Raw genomic sequence first — 24098 nt, 5'->3', positions numbered from 1 at the left:
TTTTTTTTTTTTTTTTTTTTTTAATTTGAGGGAGAGAATGAGATAGAGAGAGCATGAGAGGTGGGAGGGTCAGAAGGAGAAGCGGACTCCCTGCTGAGCCGGGAGCCCGATGTGGGACTTGATCCCGGGACTGCAGGATCACGACCTGAGCCGAAGGCAGTCGCCTAACCGACTGAGCCACCCAGGCGCCCCTAGATCCCTCATTTCTATAGTATAGAATTGTACAGAAATGTATAGAAAATTTCTCAGTCCTAGTTCAGTGGGCTCACAGCAGACAGTAGTCATGGGACCTGCTTTTTTGGGCTCCCATCTGGTGTTTCCTGGCCAAGACCAGGAAACCTCGGTCCACAGAGCGCTGAGGGAAGCAAGCCGGGGGCCGTGCTTTGAGCTTTCTCTGGTTAAGGCCTCAAATGGAAAGGTGATTCCTATGCTATCTAGAAAAGGCAAGCGTGCATCCTGGATAGCATTTCACCTGCAGAGGAAAGCTTCACATTTAAAGGAAGGAATGCTTGCGAGTATGAGTGCTGACTCTGGAAGCAGGGGCCTTGCTCAAGGTACACTCCCTGGCCAGGGGAGCAGAGAACCGACTGGAATCACAGAGGCCCACTCCTCCCTCGTCTCTGTTCCTGTGGGCAGCAAGAATGTTAGAATCCAATATTAATGCAAGGGTCCTCTGATGTCTGGTGTGGCCCCTCAGTTCACAGGGGAAAACCCCAAACCTGGAATTGAATTGATTCATTCACATGCTATTTACATTTTATTTATTTTTAAGTAATCTCCACACCTAGTGTGGGGCTGGAACTCATGACCCCAAGACCAAGAATCGCACGCTCTTCTTACTGAGCCAGCCAGGCGCCCTGCATATTGATGGAGACTAATATAGGCAGGCTGCATTGCTCCCAGGGATGCAGTAGGGAGCAAAGCTCATGCATCCCCCCTACCTTCTGGGAGCTTTACAGTTTGGTGGGAGGGAGGGACATTAAACTCTTAGCTAATATACGATCATTAAGTGGGGTTCTGACCATCCCATCCAAACCGAGGGGATGAGCTGGGCCTTTGGACCTTGGCCTGCTCCCTGGCTCTTCTCATCCAAGGCCCCTCCCCTCCCTTGGGCTGCCTTGGGAGCCACCAGGCTCTTCTTGGGGCTCAGGGGCATCACCCAATCCACAAGCACCCCCAGGCAGGACAGAAGTAATAGGATTTTAATTCTATTAAAAAGACAGATGCTCTGGGGGCGCCTGGGTGGCTCAGTCGTTAAGCATCTGCCTTCGGCTCAGGTCATGATCCCAGGGTCCTGGGATCGAGCCCCGCATCGGGCTCCCTGCTCAGCGGGAAGCCTGCTTCTCTCTCTCCCTCTCCCACTCCCCCTGCTTGTGTTCCCTCTCTCGCTGTGTGTCTCTCTGTCAAAAAAATAAATAAAATCTTTAAAAAAAAAAAAAAAAAAGACATGCTCTGGAGCTCCCTGAGTGCCGGCCATGTTCTCCGCACAGTGTGAGGTGTCTTGGCGGCCACTGGAGGGCCACACTCCCAGGTTTAAGAGGTCTGACTTCACGCCACTTTTACGTATTTCATTAACCTCCTGGGGCACATCTCTGAAATCTGCGTATCTTACATCCCTGTTGGCACATGGCACCGGGGATGTCATTTTCCTTCTCATGGCTGAACCATCCAAAGTAGCTGAAATGCCAGATCTTTAACCGAAAAGCCACAGAAAGTGTTGCAAACGTTGTCATGTTTCCGCCACTGTGGGGGTGGGTTGCAGCATATCTAAACCCAAACCCCTTTGCTTAGGCGGGAAAACCGGACTTCCACCCTAACCTTTACCAAACTGCCACATCCAGGAAGGGCGTGGTCCTCTAGACTGAGCCAAAACGTCCAGTGGCCTCAACTCGGCCCCTGCCAGAGACTCCACCAAAGGTTCACCCCAAAATTTGCTGTGTCTGCTCATCTCTTCTGGGAAGTGTGAGATAAAATAGATACTCTCGTTGGATGTTTTGTTGGATGATACCTTATTCTTCAGAAAAAGCTGTCATTCCTCTGCTTCCCCACGGGGACCTTGACCGTCCCTTCTGTCAGAGAGCTCACCCTGTACCCGCCCTTGGCACCAGTGGCCACAACTCTCTAGCTGGCAGGTCCTGCTTTTCTTCTCAGAAACGGAGACTTGACCTCCTCGTTTCTCTCCACACCCTTACGGCCTTCCCATCCTCAGGGAAATGGCTTGCTTTAATAATTATCCATGTTTAAACAGTTAGTCCACTGCCAGTCTACTAAGAGACTGCTAAGGAGCTAGCACAGTTTTAACCCGAGGCTTCAGGGTGTGTGTGTTATTGGGCTGATTCCCATCTATTTGCATCTGCTGAGGCACCTCCTCCCTTGCACTTTCAAACCATGGTCCAAATTCTACATGAAATCAATCTGGTGGAGGGCACCAGCGGTTCTTAAAAATGAAAGAGAACCAAATGGAAAATAACGAAGTACATGGCACGTTGCAAAGATAAAAACTGTTTAGAGAGGTTTCTTTTTATGCTTTCTATGTGTAGGTTGGTGTGTCCTCTGGGCCACCCTGGAAAATGTGACACTGGGTTTGAAGTGAAGAAAGTTCAGAATCGCTGACTTAAAAGGATGCCTGATTTTGCTTGTGCGGACCACAGCTTCTGGTGTCAGCGCAAATCTCAGTCCTTTGGGGCCCGGGGCACTCCTGATCTGAGTCGTGCCATCCCCTGCCTTGGCACTCCGCACTGACCACCCCTTCCCTCCCCCAGCCCCTCAGCCGGCTGCCCCTGCTCCGTCCAGGTTTCTTATCTGGGCCTCCTCCTTTGCCTTCATCACCTCCTACCTCCCCACTCTCTTTCTTTAGGCCCAGCGAATGTCTCCCGGTTCTGCTGTTCCCCTCCCGCTGCCCGACGCGTGCGCTCCCGCGCGCGAGCATTCAGGAACAGCCACATCTCCAGTTGGATGATGATGGCCCAAGGCACCTGACCCGCTGCAGCTGACCCGGCAGGCCACTCCCTCCTCCGGGAATATTCCGTAAGACAGAAACATCAAGTCCTCCACCCTCTTTCTCATCCCCCCACATCCATTCCCGCAGGCAAAGGCTACAGAGTCGACCTGAAAACGCACCCCCTCCCCACGTGGCTGTCACGGGCTGCTAACCAGGCTCCCAGCTCGTCCTCTGCACAGGGCAGCCAGGAAAAACTTTCGAAATTTGGATGTGATCATTTCGCTCCCCTGCTTAAAGGTCCCCTCTCCTCGAATCCAGCTCCTCGCCGCACACCCTCGGGGACGACCTCCGGGGCCTTGCCCGCGGTAAGCAAGCCCGCAGGCGTGCACCTAAGCTGACGCTGACCCCGCCCCCGAGCGGCGCAAGCACCCGCAGCCGCGAGCCCGAGCAGGGGTGCGCGCGCAGGGGGCGTGGCGGGGCCTCTGGAGAGGAAGCCCGGGCGGGGGCGGAGCGCGGCGCCCGATCGCACGTTTCCGGCCCGGCCGCGTCTGCGTCGTCGCGGCGGAGGCGGGACTTCCGGCGCGGCGCGGAAGCGTCGGCCGAGGCCGCGGGAGGTTGGCGGTGAGCTGATGCAGGCGGCGCGGCACGTCGTGGTCGCCCTGTCCGGCGGGGTGGACAGCGCCGTGGCCGCGCTACTGCTGAGGCGGAGAGGTGAGCGACCCCTTCTCGGGGACTACGACCGTGCCCGGCTCCCCACGCAGTGGAGGGGGGCATCCCCGACTCTGGGGGCCCCGAGGCCCTCTGACCGGGGTGACGGCGGCGGCGGGGTCTGCGCTGACCCCGGGGACGGTCCTGGTCCTGCCGGGGCCCGTGCGGCCGAAATGCCCACGGAACGTCCGTGCGCTCCGTTCCCGGATGACGCCCCTGTGCCGGAGCGCCAGCGTGCGTTCCAGGGGTCTGGAGAGTGCCTGCGGTCGGGAGCCGAGCTGAGCTCCGTTCTCCACGTGCGTGGTCGCTTCTCCTTGTGAGGCCGCCTCCACGGGGTGACGTGTGCACCCTCCGCTGTGAACACCTGGGACGCAGGGGCAGATGAGAGGTTCCTGAGTTAGTTCAGCTCTCCTCGGTGAAGTGGAGGGAACGCCTACCTCGCTGAGTTACTGGAAGGCTTAGCTGACACGAGCCTGCACAAGCTTTCATTCAACCCTCTGTCCCGGTGCCCAGCACATACTAGGCCCTCCGAAAACAGTGGTTATTAGCTTCTGAATAGAAATGTAGGCACACGGGGTGCCTGAGTGGCTCAGTCGGTTGAGCCTCCGACTCTTGATTCCCTCTGGGGTCATGATCTCAGGGTCTTAGGATAGAGCCCGGCGAGGGCTCCGCACTCATTGGGGAGTCGGCTTGGGATTCTGTCTCTCCCTCTCCCTTCCTCCCCACCCACTCATGCGCGTGCGTGTGTGCGCCCTCACTCTCTCAAATCTTTTTTAAAAATGTAGGCACGCTAAGCATCTATAACTTGAGAACGGAGAATCAAAGCATCACAGAGGGTCATGGTATTTAAGGTGAGACTTGAAGGAAGAGTAGGATTTCACTAAGCAGAGAATTGGCGTGAACTGTGGAGGAAAGTGCTCCTGGCAGAGTCAGCAGCTCGAGCAAAAGGTCAGAGGCATACAAGTGTTGGCTGGGTTTGGACAGAAGGAGGTGGCTGGAGAAAGGAGAAAACAGTGATTATGGAAGGTGTTATTTTAGGGACTTTAGACTATGTTTAGACTGTGCAGAGCCCTTGAAGGTTCCTGATGATGTGTGTGACATGTTTTGAGAGATGTGGCAGACTAGCCGTGGGCAGACCAGGTATACTACGTTTACTCTACAGGAAGGTCAGCTGTCCCTTCTCCCCAGGACCCAGACGACCACTCCGTATTCCAGCCTTCCCTGGGGTTTCCTCCTCAGTGGGAGAAGCTGATGGACGTAGCAAAGGAAAAGCGTGGTCCTCTCCTTGGCATCACGGGCTTCCCTATTCTTGTTGGAGGTGCAGGTCCTATCCTGTGCCCCCTGGAAAGTTCAGGTCCCATCCTGGAGTGCCTGACCCTGTGCGCATAAGTGGGTCCATCTCCATGACAAGAAGGCTGAAGTTATAGAAGAGGAGATTTTTAAAGCTGTGTGTGGGGTTGTCTCTTCTTTTTTTAAAGATTTTATTTATTTATTTGACAGAGAGAGACACAGGGAGAGAGGGAACACAAGCAGGGGGAGTGGGAGAGGGAGAAGCAGGCTTCCCGCGGAGCAGGGAGCCCGATGCGGGGCTCGATCCCAGGACCCTGGGATCATGACCTGAGCCGAAGGCAGACGCTTAACGACTGAGCCACTCAGGCGCCCCTGGGATTGTCTCTTCTACAAGGACCTTTTTAGCTCCTGTTCTGTGCAGGGCACTGGGACAGAGGGTTGAATGAGGTGTAGTCCCTGCTCTCTGAAGAAGTCCACGCTATCGTGAATTGCTGAAGGGGGCAGACTGGAACACCAAGCCCAGCAGAGCCCAGTGTGGTGTGCCTGTAAGAGAAGTGGAGTGGGAGAGGGCCTGATGAACTACGGCGGAGGGGGGAGGGGGGGCGTGGTAGAGCTTTGACTTTGCATCTCTGTTCTTTGGAGTACTCTATTAAACCTCTTTAAAAAAACAAAAAAAACAAAAAAACCTCTTAGTTACTGCTTTTCCTTTGCTAAGTCCATCAGCTTCTCCCACTGAGGAGGAAACCCCAGGGAAGGCTGGAATACGGAGTGGTCGTCTGGGTCCTGGGGAGAAGGGACAGCTGACCTTCCTGTAGAGTAAACGTAGTATACCTGGTCTGCCCACGGCTAGTCTGCCACATCTCTCAAAACATGTCACACACATCATCAGGAACCTTCAAGGGCTCTGAACAGTCTAAACGTAGTCTAAAGTCCCTAAAATAACAAAAAATGCTTTTGTTACATTGAGCCTACCCACTAAGAAACATTTCTCAAACACTTTTCCCACAGGGTAGGCACCTGAGTGGTTCCCTAAGGTGAGGCAAAGCTAACGTTGGTCTTTCCAGTATTTGGTTGGGTACTTTGTTACAATAGAAGAGGACCAAAAAAAAGGTCATAAAATACATAGTTAGTACAGCCTTTATAATAAAATAGCCCCAATTTTTTTTTTTTTAATTTATTTGAGAGAGAGAGAGAATGAGAGAGAGAGCATGAGGGGGGGAGGGTCAGAGGGAGAAGCAGACTCCTCGCTGAGCAAGGTGCCCGATGCGGGACTCGATCCTGGGACTCCAGGATCATGACCTGAGCCGAAGGCAGTTGCTTAACCAACTGAGCCACCCAGGCGCCCTAAAATAGCCCAAATTTTAATTGTGTTCTTCTCTGATGACTTAGAGTCTAAGTTCTAGATGATAATTGGAAACAGTCTTTGAAATCAGTTTACTTTTTTGATAACTGAATGGTGGTTTGTATGTGCTTTGAAAAATGTTGAATTTCTGCTCTTCCATCATTCAGCGCTCATTTGCTGAGCCTCTACCACGTGCTAGGCATTGTGCGGACACAGGGTAGGGATACAGAGATGGAAATACACCATCTTGCTCACCTGGGGGACACAGGCCAACAGTTGCAGTCCTGCAGTGCGCTGTGATGAGGGAGGCGTGTACAAGGGCTGTGGGAGTGTAGGGGAGGGAGCCTCTGGGCCAGCCAGCAAGTCAGGTGGCTTGCACTCGGATGTGAGTCACCTGGAAGGCCATGTAGCAAAGCAGGCATTGCCAGGTGAACCGGCGGATGGTGGTGCGGGAGTGGGGCGTGTCAGGGAACTGCTGGGAACTCAGCAACTGCTTTCACCCCGCATTGATTATGGACTCCAATTCGTGTCCCCTCATTCCCCCAGGCTACCAAGTGACAGGGGTGTTCATGAAGAACTGGGACATGCTGGATGAACATGGAGTTTGCACTGCTGACAGAGACTGTGAAGATGCTTATAGAGTTTGCCAGATCCTAGACATCCCTTTCCACCAAGTGTCCTATGTGAAGGAGTATTGGAATGACGTGTTCAGGTGGGTCCAGTTCAGAGACGCAGAAGGCTTCCTGATGTGCTGTACCACCTTCCCAAGGGAATGACTGCCGTAGTCGGCCGGGCCAGTGACCACGTGGCGAGTGCTGTTTGGCAGTGGTGCCGGACACCGTGTATGGGAGATCCCAGAGCACCCGGCCTCATATTTCCTTATGGTGCCACCTGCTAGAAGTCTCCTTAATGCCTTCATGAACCTGGAGTTGTTTCTGCTGCTAACTTTGGGTGAGGGAACTAAGGCTGAGGTCTTCCCTAAGAGGTGCCATGCAGGGATCCCTGTGCGGGTCAGTGACAAGGGGCTTCTGGGAAAAAGAATTAGGTGAGGCCCCCCCCTCCTTGGTGCCTCATGAAAACACGAAACACAAAGACTTTAAAATGTAACAAATACCAACGGTGACCTTTAAGTGCTTGCTCTGTACTGGGCACAGTGCTGCATTTGGGGACACAAAGGCGTATAAGCTGTGGCTCCATTCTGTAGGGGTTTGCAGCCTGGGGGGAGGAGACATTACCTTCAAAAGAGGTAACAGTGGTAAGCGGCATGTAAGACGTACTAGTGATTGCATTAAAATGCTGCAGGTTCAGAGGAGGGAGAAATGTGTCATATGGAGCAGTCAGGAGGGCTTCATGGAAGAGGTGAAGTTGGATCTGCTCTTGAAAATAATAGTGAAGTAGAGATTTTCTAAACAGGGTAGCAAGAGCAGTGGTGGAGAGGAGGAATGCCCATCATTTTGAGGGGGCGTTGACAGCTTCGGCTGGACTCTTGTCACTGTGGAGGAAGGCTGCTTGCTCTGGGGTGTGGGGAGCCCACCTAGGCTCTGCACGGTGGGTGTCCATCGAAGGTGCCCCGGGCAGCAGCGATGTGCACAGGTGTGGGGTAGGCGCTAGCCTCAGGAAATCCATGGGTCCAGTCTTGATCCTTCTACTTACTGCATGACTTTGGGCAATGCACTTGGCTTTCTAAGCCTTTTTTCTCATCTCTTTAATGAGGATATTGCCTCATGGGGTTATTGTAAGAATTAAATGAGTTGAGATATAAAGCTGTCAGAACTGTGCCTGGCATATTAGTAAGCAATAAATGTAGCTCTTGTGATTTGTATTATTGAAAAGAGCGATCTGGCAGCCAAGTGTAGGGTAAGTTATGGGAGAAGATTGGAGGTGGAGAACCTGGGGAGAAGCTGCTGCTAGAGGGTGGGGATGACGGGAGTGTGGAGTGGGGGTGAGGGCTGGCTGTGGCGGGCCCCAGAGGACAGGCCCATTGGCAGCAGATGTCAGGCTGAAGAGTCGGCTGGGGTGCTTGTTGAACACCCCCCTGCATGGGGCCTGGGATGTCGGCCCCGGAACCTGCACTGTGACAAGCACGTCCATTCATTCTGATGGGGGGTCCGCCGGGTCTTACTTTGGAAGCGGTGCCGTGGGGCTTGGTAACTGATGGGTGTAGGAGTGGGAGAAAGAGGAGTCAGGGATAGCTTCACCGTCAAATCTGGGTGGGTGGGGAAAGCTGCTTTGGGAATTCCTTTGAGTACTGCAGGGTTTAAGGTGATAGCAAGAAATCCAGGCGAATTTAAACTTCACCCTTTATTGCTAGGTTTGGAAAGCGTGTGAGCGAATATGATCTATTGAAGGTTAACTCACATTTAACTGAGGCCAGGCAGGCTCTGTCCAGTCTGCCCTCTGCCCTAGTTTCACCCTGGTTGCCTGTGGGGATGGTTGTGATTGTGCTTTTTGTTCTGAACGCTCACCGCTCTGTTTTGTTTTTGTTTTTAACATTTTATTTATTTTAGAGCACGAGGTGTGGGGAAGGGCAAAGGGAGAGGGAGAAGCAGACTCCCCGCTGAGCAGGGAGCCCGATGCGGAGCTTGATCCCAGGACCCTGAGATCATGACCTGAGCTGAAAGCAGACGCCTTACCGACTGAGCCACCCAGGAGCCCCTGAACGCTCACCGCTCTGATGGCACTTTCTAGCTCCGAGATTTCTTCTGGATTCTTTTGTTCAAGGCCCATTTGGCCTTCAAGGGTCAGAGTGCAGATGTTCTTTCTGCTTGCCGTCTCCCTCCTGGGGTGCAGATGGGATTTGTCCCCTCACCGAACAGGCTGTGCTCCGTGGTTTTTGCTGATGCCACTGATCTGTCTTCATTAAGCCGTCTGGGAAATGGTTGACATGATTTTCATAAGCCAGTGGAAACGTTCAACCTCTTTAACATTCATTCAGTACTTGTTATATAGAAAACGTTCTGGGGGCTGTGGACACACAGAAAGAGTAAAGCAAGAGTTTAATGAAACTCTTGACAATCTTCTAACAGTTAAAAAGTTGAAATATGGAGTAACACAATTGTTCTCCCTTCCTGAGAGGACCAAGAGGTGGTAGGAACAGTTTGGCATTGCCTGCTGGATTTAAAGATACATGTGTGACCTATGACCCTGTACTGATTCTTGGTCTGCCTTCATAATGTGACCCTCTTGGTCAGCGTTGTTCTTTGTAACCATTGTAGAGCTTTAGGTTCAATGAAAAATGATCACAGATACTCAAAATACACCCTGTAACTTTTTTCTTTTTTAAAGATTTTATTTTGAAATGATCTCTACATCCACTCAAAGCTCAAACCCATTACCCCGAGATCGAGAGTCGCATGCTTCTCCAACTTTAATACTTTAAACTCCCCTTTAATACTCACTTTAAATTCCTGGAACAGTCATCATAATCCTCCTAAAGTGAACACTCTGAGACCATGAACTTCTTGCCTAACCATCCTTCTCCTGTGTCCAGTCAGCCAGCCCGTTAGAGCAGAGTTGGGTCAGCTAGGCTGCCTGATGCCCTGAAAACCTCCGGATGTTGCTGGTCCTTAGACGTGTGGGAGCCACATTAGAAAAGTATCAGTACCAGTCCTGGTACATTTATTCGCCCAGTGACCTGGGTCCCCAGGATGGGACTGTGGAATCGCTAATAGAACCCCAGAATGGTGGCTCAGGATCATAGGGTTCCTGCTCTGGCTCCCGCATGTTCTTCACCCAAGCCTTCCTCTGTTGGTGGAGTTAGGGGAAGCTGGAGTTGAGTGAGTCCATCCCATCCCTTCCCCGCACACCCTGTGAGCCTCTGGGGAGCCGGAACGGCTGCGGAGCCGGAATGGCAGGCGATACCTGGCTTTCTGTCCGGCTTTGTCCGTTATCAGAGATTCAGATGGAAAGTGCGGTTGGCTTTACACTAATGCTTGAAAACACTGACATGGCTGTCTAATGAAGCTCCCCCGTTTTATAGAAGATTGTAGCTCTGGTAAGACGGGGAGAAGCTAACTTCAAGTAATTTAACTGATTCATTTTTAAAGATTTTATTTATTTGAGGGGTGCCTGGGTGGCTCAGTCATTAAGCGTCTGCCTTCAGCTCAGGTCATGATCCCAGGGTCCTGGGATCGAGCCCCGCATTGGGCTCCCTGCTCCGCAGAAGCCTGCTTCTCCCTCTCCCACTCCCCCTGCTTGTGTTCCCTCTCTTGCTGTGTCTCTCTGCCAAATAAATAAAATCTTTAAAAAAAGAGAAAGATTTTATTTATTTGAGAGAAAAAACGTGAGCTCAAGCTGGGTGGGGGGAGGGGCAAAGGGGGAGAGAGAGAGAGAATCTCAAGCAGACTCCGTGCCAAGCGCAGAGTCGGACACGGGGCTCAATCCCACAACCCCGAGATCAGGAACTGAGCTGAAATCCAGAGCTAGACACTCAACTGGCTGAGCCACCCAGGTGCCCCTACGGATTTATTTTTTTGAGGAATGTCTCACACTTAGGGATGAAAATCTTTTTCTTCTATTCCAGTGATTTTTTAAGTGAATATGAAAAAGGAAGGACTCCCAATCCTGACATAGTCTGCAACAAGCACATCAAGTTCAGTTGTTTTTTCCATTATGCTGTGGATAATCTCGGTAAGTCATTTTGTTATTTCCATTTAATCTTTTTAAAATCATAAGGTTTTCAGAAGTAGCCAGGAGCCAAATGCTGGTGAACAGTTTCATCTTCAGAAGGAAAAGAAGCAGTGAAAACGATCATATTCTGTATTTTCCTCAGTAAGAAAGAATTTTCTGGCAATATGCAAATGACAGGGTCACAGGGAGGAGGGAGTGTTTCCTCATCGTGGACCTCCCAGGTGTGGGGACCGTGCTGTGGGTTCAGGAGCATCAAGTTCAGAACGTCCTGAGGAAACAAAGGGGTCACGGGCAGAGAGCCCAAAGTGGGGCCACCAGGGCTTGCCTGCAGATCCAGCTTTGCCCAGAGCAGCTCCATTTCCTGGCAGAGTTATATTTAGCGGAAGTTTCATGAGCCCTATTTAGAGCTCAGGAAAGTCGGCATTCGGTTTCTTGCTGGTCCTCCTTTTTGCTAGTCCTGGTGAGACTTTTTATGTTGCTTCCCAAGGTGACTTTCTGCTCTGCCCCGAGAACAGGTCTGGGTCTATACTTGATTCTGGATTCTGGGCCTCTCTTTCCCAGGATTTGAAGCCATGGTTTAGTGGCCTGTTCTTTTTATTTTTATTTTTTTTAAAGATTTTATTTATTTGAGAGCGAGAAAGCACGAGTGGGGGTGAGGGGCAGAGCGAGAGGGAGAAGCAGGCTTCCCGCCGAGCAAGGAGCCGGATGTCGGGCTCATTCCCAGGACCCTGAGATCAGGACCTGAGCGGAAGGCAGACGCTTCACTGGCTGAGCCCCCCCACCCCTGGCGCCCCTAGTGGTCTGTTCTCAAAGCCCGTCGAGGCCCTGCTCCCTACTGACAGCTGCCTGTAGATTTTGTCTGTCCTGCTGGTTCTCCTCTCTCCTCTCCGTCTGCCTGGTGGGGCATCCCTGTGCTTGGTGGAGCTCCCCGACACTGCCTCGCTTGCTGCGGCCACTCCCGTGCCCTGCCCTCGCAGCAGTTCCCGATTCTGGCCTTTCCGTTGCTTCTGTCCTGTGCGGCTCACCCTGCCGCGTCTGGCCACGTGCCCAGACACGTTAGTGCGACTGTCCTGTGCCAGTGGTCCGGTGGCGTCCCAGGACTGTCGGCTGCTCTGTCCGGTCAGCTCTGCCGCAGTGATGGAGGTGGGCCCCCACGAGGCCTGCAGACCCCATGCACGAGGGCCCTGCCGCTGGGGAGGGGACACGCTGGGTCACAGGCCATATTGACACCTGCCAGACGAAGGCTCCACAAGTCTGGGTGCGTTTGAATGACCCCAGAACTGAGCATTGGTAGAGGTCATACTCCGAAGGGAGGTCATACTCCGAGCTGGGGAGCAGATCTGGGGCTCCAGCTGCCTGCGGTCTGGCATGACCTGGTGTTCGGGGGTGTCAGGAAGGAAAAGCACCTGCCCTGCCCTGCTCTGCTCTGGGGGGCTACGTCCGGGGGGCTTACACTTAGCCCCCGTTTATTCAGGAAGGGAGTGACAGGCTCATGGCTTGGGCAGTGACTTTGGTTTTGGATGTTAGGAGACAGGACCTCGGATGAGCCGAGCAGTTACCGGGGGTCCTCGTGCCCGGCGAGTGGCCTCCTTTGCGTGCCTGCCACGCAGGGCAGAGCCTGGCTGTGCAGGAGAAGGACCGCACTTGGGAGGGGCGCAGCCAGCTCTGCGGGAGGGGGTGACACCTCCCTCTGGAGAGAGTGGGGCTCCCAGTTGCCTTAGCTTCTCAGGGAGCCAGCCCTAGGTGGCCGTCTGTCGGGGTCGCTTCGGAAGGAGTTTGTACAGGGAGTGTCTCCACGTCTGAATTCCCGCGTGAGCAGTGCAGCACGGAGGGAAAGTACGTGAAACCTAGACTCTGAGATCTTGGGGCTTCTCCCAGAGGGACTCGATGCTTGGCAGTGTAAGTGGTTGTTCTTTAAGGAAATAGATTTAAGGAGGGTTTTTTTTTTTCCTCTCTGAAAAGCAATCAGGATACAATAGTGTGTTTCCAAATGTGCGTTTTCTGGTAGTTCATATACAACAGTTAATTCTTTTTTTTTTTTTTTTTTTTTTACCTTCCCAGTAAGAATTTGCCTCAGGGTGGGGAATGCATGTGGCAAACAGGAGCGCCCACTCCTGCGCAGAGGTGGTTTCTGCTTGTTTTAGCTGTGGCCGATGGCTTCCATGGCAGACCAGTATTACTAGAACTTCCCTTTTTGTTTTTGTTTTTTTTAATAGGTAAAACCTTTATTTCATTTTTTTTTTTAAGTAAGCCTCTACGTACAACGTGGGGCTTGAACTCATGACCCCAAGATTAGGACCCACAAACTCCTCCAACTGAGCCAGCCAGGCGCCCTCAACAGTTAATTCTCGTTGCATCTTTTATCTTACACTGAGCTAGTCTGGTGGGTGAGGCACACACTCAGTTTGCTGCCCCTTCCAGGAACAGGTCTCTTGCAGTACTGAATATCTGAAATGTTCACGCAGGGAAAGGTTATGAACTTATATGTGCCTTCCTAGATTCTTTCGCTTTTTTACATAAAGGGGAGAGAAGAAATGGAATATGCTGGATGGTCCTTTACTGCGGTGGAAATAATGTGTGTTTATTAGAGAAAGTTCAAAACGACAGCAGAGGGAAAATGGGGAGATATCGCCTATCATTTCACTTCCCAGAATCAAAGGAATGGGCTTTCTCTTATTTTTCTTAATCTTTTTCTGTACATTAAATCTTTTTCTGTACACTACGATCCCAAAAGTGGGATCGTAGTGTTATGTATTTTTTTCCCTACTTAACAACATCATGAAAAATTCCTCGTAAGTGGTGCTGTTCTTAGGGCAGTGGCATTTTAACTTTATGTTCTCCTGGTGGTGAACATTTTGGTGTTCTCAGTTTTCCTTAGTATAGGAAACACTGAAATGAGCTTTTTACACTTAAATCTTTGTGTGCGTTATCTGTTTCCTTAAGCTAGAGTGAATGAGGGGATGGATGCTACCTTTTGAAAGGATCATAAAGCTGCAGTGACACCTTGTAGCGAGGTTGTATCCGCGTAAATGGAGAGCTCAAGGCCACTTTTGATCAGAACGTTGCGGGCGGCCTCCACGCCCTGGACCTCCGTATTTGAGAGGGAGCTGGACCATCGGCGCACGCCGTCCACACAAGGCTTGGTGTCTGCCCGCTTCTGAGAGCTCCCGAGGCCCGAGGTGGCCATAGCCACACATGCGGGTCTGAAGCTTGATGTTGTGTCTTTAAAAACCTGACAGGAGCAGACGCAGTTGCCACAGGTCACTACGCCAGAACCTCACTGGAGGATGAGGAAGTCTTTCAGCAGAAGCACATGAGGAGGCCAGAAGGGCTTTTCAGAAATCGATTTGAAGTCAGAAATGGTAAGTTAGAGCGCCCGGGTCAGACCTTCAGGATGGGTGCACAGAGGAGACTGCTTTGGAGCGTGGCAGCGGGTCCTTGTCTGAGCGCGGCCGCCACGTCTGTGTCTTCCACACTGGCTGGCTGGTCTTGAAAACTACAGTTATCGGGAGCAGAGCCTGGCTGGAGCCTGCATCTGTGATTTCTTACCCAGTTCCTCACATTCTGCTAGCAACTCGAAGGTTCTTGTGCTATTGAGGACATATCTGTTGATAGTTGGAGGGCTCACAGGCCCTGTCGCTTACCGTCAGGCTCTTGAGGGCTCGACACTGAGGTGTGTGTACTTCAGTGTGACCCAGTCGCTGGAGCCTGACAGGCCTGCTGGAAGACGTGTTTACAGAGATTATGGGTATAAATCAGTTTATCGTTGTTAGAGGAAGTCAAGTTCCCCCTTTCTAGAAAAATGCCCAGCTGTCAGCAGGGAAGCTGCTGGCTTGTCCGGTGTACATTTGTGTGTAGAAGAGAGGAACTCACATCACTGTGAAGGGAGCTCAGAGCCACGTCTGAGCAAGAAATCTCCATTGTTGTGGGATCGCCAGAGGGTCAGCCTGCTGACCGCCAGCCTCACGGCCCCTGTCCCTCTCCCCTGAGCATGGCCGTGACAGGCACGCGTTCCGCTTGGCCCCGCTGGGCGTGGAGCTGGATGCGCTCACCCCACTTCACAGGGGAGGGGGCTGAGGCGTGGAGTCATTTGACTGGGCTCCGTGCGGCCATAGCGCTGGCTCTCAGCCCAGTTCGGCCCAGCTCCATAGTTGTGCGCTTTCTGCTGGGCCAGGCCCCAGTCGAGTTCTGTCCTCCATGTCACCGAGCCTGGTCGTGCAGTCGTCTGCTGTGCTGCGGGGGCCCCGAGGGTGCTGCAGGCGCTCGGCTGCCCAGGTCAAGTCCCCACCCCTGTTTTCACAGCAGAGGGCGCTCAGAGAACCTTCCCTTAGCTGCCGGGCTTGCCGCCAGGGCCTCAGGGACAGATGCGGGGAGAGAGGACGGGTTTCCTCAGCCTCCCTCCGGGGTGCTCCCGGGAGCCGCCTCTCCCACTCCCTGGCACCGCTCTGCCGGCAAGCCTCTCCGTGTCGGGAAGGATGCGGAGTCCTGCCACTTGGGAACTCCGCGGCAGAATGCAAGTAAATACGGATTTAAGGGTCCTGAGTGGCTAAAGGATTTATTTCCATATTGAATAGACATGCTTATCTCCTAGAAAATGGTTTGCCTTCCAGAGCTCTCTGGACCTTTATGCTAGGCCAATAGGTGCTCTGAAACTTCTCTGATCACATTGACGGATGTTTTGTTGAGTCATTTGAATGTGTAGTTGTGGTAGGAATACAACAGTGTCATTGTTTTCAGCATGTTTTCTAGGCACACGAGAGCTTTTTATTTAATTCTTACTTAGTTGCCCTAGAGACCTGGACTAGGGCCTCCTGGCCTGGGCCTGGGTCCCTGGGCAGAGGGCAGGCGAGGCAGCGCACACGGGGCAGCGCAGAGCCCGCCTGGGTTCGTCGGCGCTCCTGGGCCCTGGCCTGGCCGCCTAGTCAGGCTCACCCATGTGAAGGGGGCGCGGCGCCAGCCTGACCGCGGACAGAGCTGTGAGGGTGTGTGAATGAAGCCCCTGGAGCGTGTTCCTTTCCATGGTTTAAGATTGCTGGCCTCCTGGGGCACCTGGTGGCTCAGTCGTTACACATCTGCCTTCGGCTCAGGTCGTGGTCCCAGGGTCCTGGGATCGAGCCCCACATCGGGCTCCCTGCTCCGAGGGAAGCCTGCTTCTCCCTTTCCCACTCCCCTTTCTTGTGTTCCTGCTCTCGCTAACTGTGTCAAATAAATAAAATCTTTAAAAAAAAAAAAAAAAGATTTTGAGTCTGTTTTATTTATTTATTCATATTTATGTATTTTTTAAAGATTTTATTTATTTGAGAGAGAGAGAGAGACAAATAGCAACAGAGATAGTGAGTCAGAGAGAGAGAGCATGGGTGGGAGCAGAGAGAGAAGCAGAGCCCGATGTGGGGCTCGACCCAGGACCCTGAGATCACGACCTGAGCTGAAGGCAGACGCTTCTCCGACTGAACCGCCCAGACGCCCTAGGTTTTGAGTCTGTCTTAAACTGTGTCCTGAGGCCTCCGTGCGCGCTGCTTGACTGGGCTTCCTTTTGAAACAAAAAGTAGCCTTGGGCAGATGAGTCTGCCTGCCTGATGACTGGCTATTTTCCATTTCTTGGCTGGTCGCGTTGCTCTGCACATAGGAAGGGATGGACTAGGACTTAAGCCGCACCTGCACTGTTCTGTGGAGCCTCTTCAACAATCTCAACCTTAGTTTCCTCGTCTGTAAAATGGGGGTAATGAAACCTCCCATGGCTAAAGTGAGAATCACGTTTGAGGTCACGGGTGGCGAGCGTTCCCTCCCCAGGGCCTGTGTTCCACACTCAACGGTGCGAGCTGACAGGCGCACGTGTGTCGTGTGGACCCCTCCACACGTAGCACGCTCTGAGGGTGCCGTGCGGCGGCCTCTCCTAGCGCTGCATCCGAGGGATGTTGGAAGGAGCCACAGTACTGAAGGCCCCCATGGCTTTCCCGTGGCTCATTGAACTTGACATTGGGGAGCCTGGTGCTTGCAGTCGTGGCCGTCCTGGCGCGGGCCGGGCAGGTCTGATGTGGCCCAGCGCTGGAGCTGGGCCTTCTCTGATCCAGTGTCACAGGGCCAAGGTCAATCACACCTGTGCACCGTGGCCTCTGAGGCAGAAGTTCTTTACAGTGGAGGTGGGCATACGGGAGATCGCGGGGCGGTCGGACAGAGGTCCACGTGACTCTGAACGAAACCCGCTTTCCTGAGAAAGGAAACCAGTTGAGAGGCACTGCGGCTGGAGTCGGACATGGGAAGGTGGGGGGCGTGGGGAGCCGCTGACCCCCTGTCCCAGGGTTCTCTGGGGGTCCTCTCGTCCAGCTTTCTCACGCTCGGCTGCATGTATCTTAGGCTTGTTTTCACGTCCCCTCTTCAGAGTGGGTGTGTGCGGTGTTTAGTCTGTAAAATACAGTGACCCATGGTGGGAATTGGAATAAGCTTCCTGATCACGTAAAATTGTTCTTACCAGCAAATAAACTCGGGGTGAGAACTTTCCTCCCCTGAAGCAGGGGGATTGTTTGTTTTTCCTAGTGGTCTGCTTCTGAGTATTGATTTCTGCTTCTGACAGACCAGGGGTAATCTAATAGAAGGATGTGATTCAGAGCCAAGTACCGTTATGTTTACTCCTGCAACATCTTTTGTTCTTTACTCTTGGCAGCGGTAAAACTTCTTCAAGCAGCTGACAGCTTTAAAGACCAGACCTTCTTTCTCAGCCAGGTTTCCCAAGATGCCCTGAGGAGAACCCTCTTCCCTCTGGGGGGGCTAACGAAAGATTTTGTCAAGAAAATAGCTGCTGAGAATAGACTCCATCACGTGCTTCAGAAGAAAGAGGTAGGACCGAGGGGGGTGCGCTCGCGGCACCATGGCCATGGTCTGCGGGGAAGCGGGGCCCTGTCTGGGCACTTCCTCCCCAGGAGCCAACCTCAGGACAGAGCCCGGCTCACGCACGCGGTAGGACGTGCTGTTGACATACCGAGAACCGCTCAGATGCGATTTCTCCCTCTGTCCCCTCCTCAGCCCTGCTCTGGGGTGAGCAGCTTTCACAGGAGCCTGGCGAGCTGGTTGGGGTGCTCTTGGTCCAGCCTGCCAGGGGAGGGCGGGGCAGGAAGGACCAGGCCCCGAGACGCCCCAGCCAGGGCTCTGTTGCTGCTTGCGTGCAGATCTGCCGTTTTCACACACTCGTCCAGCCCCTTCTTGTCGAGGGCCTTCCTGTACTGGGTGCCGTGCTGCTGGCCCCTGAGGATAGGGCAAGGAGCACACGGGTCCCTCATTCCTGCCTTCACGGAGGTCACAGGAGGGGGAGACAGACACGAAACATACCACGGTAAAAAGACGGGCTCCGAGGAGTTAACATTTAATCCAACGTAAGTCCTCAGGATGAACAGGATTTAGTGTCACAAAGGGGGTTAGAGGGAAATTGTCCCAATAGTGGGAAGACGTGTGCAAAGGCCGTGAGGTAAGAAGATCCTGGGCGTTGGAATGACGGTGAAGCCAGCGTGGCGGGGGTCTGGTGCTACAGGACGGTCCCGGCGTGCTTGGTCTGGTCGGGCCACGTTAGGGGTTGGGTCACCTTCAGCTGAGGCTGCTGCTTCATTTTTGTCTTCCTGGGAATGAGCATGACCTTGCTTTTTTATCAGCCAGTGATTGTCCCCAAGGAAGACATCCTTTCTCACATCCATCCACCCATCATGTCTGTCCCTCTGTTTACCTGTTCGGTTTCTGGGTGTGGCTCTGTGCTGGGAGCTCAGACACACAAGCAGGGCAGGTGAGCGCTCCGTATGCTGGGAACGGTGGTGGAGCGTGCGGTCCAGCCCGTCTTCTGGGCTAGAGTAGATCACCTTGAGGGAGTCCTCTCCTTCCTCCGACTCTCCTGCGGATGCCGCGGCTTCTGGCCCAGCTCCTCTCCTTCCCGGCTCACGGCTCACCGACGGTGGTCCCAAGGGCCCGCGCAGCTCTGGCGCTCTCTCCTCCCGGGGTAGACGTGGGGTGGCCTTGCTTACTCACCAGATCCTGGGTTGGGGGCCTGAAGCAGACCCCTCGAGATGCTCTGAGACCCCTCGAGGTCCGTTGGTGGGGTGCGGCTGGTGTCTGTGGGTGCTGGCTGAGGAAAGCCAGGCCTGCGGCCCGGGAGTGTGGGGAGGCCCGGGGAGGCCGGGGTGCGCAGCCTCCTGTCCTCCTGCCACTGGCTTGTGCTCGTGCGGACGCCTCCTGCCTGTTCCCTGTCCTCACTGTCAGCTTTCCTTTTGTTTCAGAGCATGGGCATCTGTTTCGTTGGTAAAAGAAATTTTGAAAATTTCATCCTTCAGGTGAGTGTTCTTTGAGCAAAAGAATGGAGCCACATTTTTGCTCTGGACCTGGATCCGTTAGTAAGGAAATGCTTGTTTTTCAGTATTTACAGCCTCGACCTGGTAAATTTATTTCTATAGAAGACAATAAAGTTCTGGGAACACACAAAGGTGAGACACAACCTCGGGCTGCTTTTCGTCCTAAACTTCCTGAGTCGTGGGGCGAGTTTCAGACAAGAAGCTTGTAATTCCTTCCGCGTCCGCGAGTGAGTCCGAGAAGCCTGTGGGCGGGGGTCGCGGGCGGCACGAGCGAGTGGCCAGTGTTGTACGTGGTCTCCATGAAGCCTGGAAGCTCATAAAGAGGGATGCCCTCCGATTCAGAAGGACCTTGATCTCTGAGTGCTGTGTCCCTGCAAATAAAATTACCCTCTCACCGTAGAAAAGGAAAACATGAGAACACAGAAAGGTCCACCTGATGAAAGAAGCATGACTAATGAGCTTCCAGATCTAGGACGAAGAAGGAACAGGACCAGAGAGTGTCCCCATAAGGCAGGGGTGTGGCACTTGGGGTGCTGCTTGATTGTTCGCAGATACTTGCTTGGGGGGGGACCTTGCCCTGGGCTGGTGTGGTGAGGCTGCGACAGACAGACCAGGCCCAGACATTCACCGCGCAGTGGGAGGACAGATGGTGGGTTGGTGAGTGGGGGGCCTGTGCCCGCGGGGCATCGGAGAAGCCCTTGGGGGCTGGTGACCAGGTAGGTCTTGACCCAGAACGTGCCTGACCTGCTGGGGGGACAAGGGCTGGTATTCAGGCACAGACAGTCTCACAGGTGGTTCTTTGGAAGCCCCCAGTCCAGTTTGGGCAGATGGCTTCTCTTTCCTGTTGGGGGAGCTGGACTGGGCTGTCCTGGGCTCCTGGGGAGCCAAGCCGAGAAGCCCCAGGCGTTCTGAGACGGGAGGAGGGGGCAGCCTTGCTGGGGACAGGCCTGCAGGGTGCTCCCAGCCTGTCTCCAGCAGGATGAGATCCCCTCAGCTTGTCTCCTCTGTGCTAGGGCTGTTCCTCTGGGATGGGGTCGGGGGGCGCACAAAGAAGTGATGCCACAGCCCCCGTGCGTTTCGTCCGTCAGAGGGGCTCCTGGGGGCTCAACAGGAGGGGGTTAGGGCTTTGAAAGACGCCCCGTCCACGGTCTGCAGGAGTGGTCCCTGCGGCTGATGGTTTAGGTGGCCCGGCAGCTGGCATGGCTCCTGGCAGGGTGCGAGGTGCAGCCAGACCTGGCCCAGACAAGATCAGGGCCGAGGCTCGCGGTGGGAGCACACAGCCCCTCTGGATACTCCTCGGTGGCCTCCCTACTGCTGCCCCCTGCTCCCCATGCTCTGCTCCCCGTTAAGAGGGGGATGGTGTTACTGAGATGGAGCTGGTGCCGGCTCCCTGAGAAACCATTATTTCCGTAGGTTGGTTCCTGTATACTTTGGGCCAGAGAGCCAAGATAGGCGGCTTACGGGAGCCCTGGTATGTGGTGGAGAAGGACGGCACCAAGGGCGACGTGTTTGTGGTGAGTCGGGCTGGCCTTTTAGACAGGTTGACGGAGGTCTGTTTTTGGCAGAGCCAGCAGTGTCTGTGAGACCAGGCAGGGCTGGTGGAGCCCTACAGAACAGCAGTGATTGATGGACCATCCTTGCCTTCCCTCTGCGTCCTCCTGGGATTGGCCCCCAAGGTACCAGAAGGATTTTGTTGAAGGTACTTACCAGGGTCTTACTGTACGTCGGCCACTCTGGTGATCATGACATTGATGGCTATGAATGGATCCTATTTTTCTGCTTTTACACAAGAGGCCGAAGGTCCCTCGGTGCTTAGGACAGGGCTGGCCCATGGCTCCAGCAGGCCATTGCTGAACAGACGGAAGCAGCCGAGCCAGGACCAGAGCCGTTTGTGGGCCAGTGACCTGAACCCCTGTGACCCTGAATCCCATCCCTGGGCTCTTGGAGCAGGGCTTCCCAAAGGGAGTGAGTTTGCCCTGCCTCCCCACCCCCACCCCCTGGGACACTCGGTAGTGTCCCTACGTATCTGATGGGTGGAGGCCAGGGGGCTGCTCACATCCTACAGGTTAGCTCCCACCCCCGAACAGAACGACCCGGCCTCCCATCTCAGTCGTACCAAGGTTGAGAGACCCTGCCCTAGGAGAGCAGGGTGCTCGCTCGCAGAGCTGGAGGACCCTCTCTTAGACACAGGCAGAGCGGCCAGCACACCTCGCCTACTGATTCTGGGACATCTCCTTCCAAGAAGAGCCATGGGCATCACAGCCTGGACAGGGATTGTGGTCATGCATGAATTAAAGTGGTTTTCGTGTAAAATTTCAGTGGTGTCTCTTGCTTTGAGAAAAATCAGGAGGGTCATCACCTGACATTTGTCCCCATGTGGGTATCCCTGTGTGGGCCTTGGGGACAGGGGCCTCAGAGGCAGATGGCCTCAGCACAGCCCCGGGGAGCCGACACTGTCCCTTCTTTCCCTGGCCACCTGGTGTTTGATGGGCTTCCTGCGGTGACCTTTTTGAGACAGGCCAGCAGCGTGGTGGGCCCTGCCCGGGCAGGTGCGGCACGCAGAGTGCTGGGGACTGTGACAAGACCCTTTCCCTCCTGTGCCTCAGTTTCCTCCTGTGCAGAACAGGGAGCAGAGGCCGTGGGATGGCCCCGTGTGTTTCTGGGGCCGAGACGGCCAGCAGCCAGCTGCTGTTGGGGTTGCTACTGATGAAGCACGGCCGTGCAGCTTGGGGTGGGGGCCCCTCCGCTGAGGCCTTCTGTGTCCTGACCTGCGCGTCCCGCCCTGCAGGCCCCCCGGACAGACCACCCGGCTCTGTACAGGGACCTGCTGCGGACCAGCCGCGTGCACTGGATCGCGGAGGAGCCGCCCACCGCCCTGGTCCGGGACAAAATGATGGAGTGCCACTTCCGGTTCCGCCACCAGATGGCGCTAGGTGACTGAGCGGGAGGGTCCCTTCAGAGGAGGCCCAGGGTAGGAGCAGTCATTAGACTTGGGGCGGGAGCGTCCCCCACTGTTGAGGGTGCAAAACATACTCGTAACCCCCTCTCCACCCGCCTTCTCTGGGAGCCGGCGCTGGGAGGCGCGTCCGGGAGGTGCAGGCCTGGCAGCAGCCGTGGTACGGAGCCCCTCTGCCTGTGGCCCCTGCTGCTCCTTCTACCCCCCGGGGGGCGAGGCCTGGGGCTGGCCGCACGTGGAAAGGCCAGTGCCCCCGCCAAGGACCCCTCTCTTCCACCTAGTGCCCTGTGTGCTGACCCTCAATCAAGACGGCACCGTGTGGGTGACGGCTGTGAAGGCTGTGCGGGCCCTGGCCCCGGGACAGGTGAGTGCCCCGTGCTGCGGAGGGGGGCGGGGAGCCCGGCTGGAAGGGGGGACCGGGCCTCACGCCACGTCCGCGTGTGGCCTGGAGCCCGGGCCTCGTGCACGAGGTGGGCTTCGGCATGTGCTCAGCTGCCCCTCGCCGGGGCCCGTGTGGCCGAGGGAGCTCTAGCCAGTGGGCTTCGTGCTCTGGAAGGAGGGCCCGCGCTTCCTCCCCACCGGAGCACCTAGTGTACAGGGTCGGGGGCTGAGGGGCAGAGTGGGTGTGGGTGCGCGGCTCACACAGCCAGTGAGGGTGGAAGCTGTGCCCCCCTGCACCCGGCGTGCCCCTCCCAGCCACACCAGTAGTACCTGCTCCTGCTTGACTCTGGGAGGGCCCAGCTGCCCTGTCGGCCCCCCGTCCCCCACCCCTGTCCCCCTAGCCCAGCAGCTGCGGGCCCCCACTCCTGGCTGCTGGTGGGCACCTGGCGCCGGGCCCACTGTGGTGACAGGGCCTCTTTCCTTTTTAGTTTGCCGTTTTCTACAAAGGGGATGAGTGTCTGGGCAGCGGGAAAATCCTGCGCTTGGGGCCATCTGCCTACATACTCCAGAAGGGCAAGAGCAAGTCCAGAGTGGCCACCGAGAGCCCCGGCGACGGCCCCGGCAATGGCCCACGGCTGGGCCCCGCGCTCTGAAGGAGGCCGAGCTGCCGCCGAGCGCCCGGGAGCAGACACGGAGGAGCAGAGCCTGGGGTGGAGCAGTCGGGGGGAGCTTGGCTTGAGTCTGCCGCCCCAGTTCTATCCAGGTGGCCAGGGTTCCAGCAAGCCTCCCGAGCCTGGGAGAGCCCCAGAAAGGCCTGCCCTGTCTTCTCCAAGTTGGTGCTCTGGCCAGAAGGACTTGCTGCCGAGTGGGTGGGTCCCAAGGGCCCCGCTTGCAGAGTTGCTCTTTCGTGCCCCAGGGAAGGCCTCCCACCCGCAAGCACACAGGCGGACTGCGGAGGAGGCTGCAGGGCCCGCATCCAATAAAATGAGTGTCTGGGACACAGAGCCTGCCGGACTCTCCTGGGGAGGGAGCAGGCCTCCGGTGCACAGCTTGGGCAGAGGGACGCCAGCCCTGCTCCCCCGTTCACTGCCCCCCCCCCCATGCCCTCCCTCCCTCACCTGTGTCGGAAAGCGAGTCCCAGCCCGCAGGGGTGCAGTGCGGGTGTGTGAGGGGGCCGGCTGCGCCAAGGCCATCTCTCCCCCTGCAGAGCACCCGGTGCCCTGGCTGCGGTCACAGGGAAACCAGGACTGAGGGGCCTTCGTCCCAGTGGGGCGGGGCTCGGCGGGTGTTCCCTGCGGGGCAGCTTACTCACCAGAAGTCTGGGCCCCCGCGGTGCCTTCGGCCGAGGTTCCCCCAGTGGTTCGCCGACGGCCGACTTCTCGCTATGTCCTCAACGGCCAGAGGGGCGATGGGTCTTTCTGGGGCCTCACACCGTGCCATCCCCCGGGGCTCCACCCTCACGACCCAAGTGCCTCCCAAAGAGCTCCTCTGTTCACACCATCACATCGGGGATTTAGGGTTTCC

The 24098-nt window shown here is 55.2% G+C and overlaps 1 protein-coding gene across 2 annotated transcripts; it reads left to right on the top strand.

Annotated features, from left to right (window-relative positions):
* The first annotated feature begins 3530 nt into the window (after positions 1–3530).
* Positions 3531–24098, top strand: TRMU (tRNA mitochondrial 2-thiouridylase). 2 transcript variants are annotated; one of them, XM_021687813.2, is made up of 11 exons: positions 3531–3652; positions 6828–6993; positions 10804–10910; positions 14150–14272; positions 17572–17744; positions 19166–19219; positions 19303–19369; positions 20651–20751; positions 22026–22170; positions 22475–22557; positions 23063–24098. In XM_021687813.2, exons 1-11 carry the CDS (start codon positions 3571–3573, stop codon positions 23225–23227), a joined length of 1266 nt encoding a protein of 421 aa, XP_021543488.1. In that variant the 5' UTR covers positions 3531–3570; the 3' UTR covers positions 23228–24098. The 2 variants fall into 2 exon arrangements, with proteins under 2 accessions (XP_021543488.1, XP_044771701.1); XM_044915766.1 differs by lacking the exon at positions 22475–22557 and having other exon boundaries at positions 3567–3652; positions 23063–23170.

Source organism: Neomonachus schauinslandi, chromosome 5 (assembly GCF_002201575.2).
Source record: "Neomonachus schauinslandi chromosome 5, ASM220157v2, whole genome shotgun sequence".
In the NCBI taxonomy this organism is placed as follows: Eukaryota; Metazoa; Chordata; class Mammalia; order Carnivora; family Phocidae; genus Neomonachus; species Neomonachus schauinslandi.
Note: the sequence above shows the minus strand (reverse complement) of the source record. Positions and strands in the feature narration are given on the sequence as shown.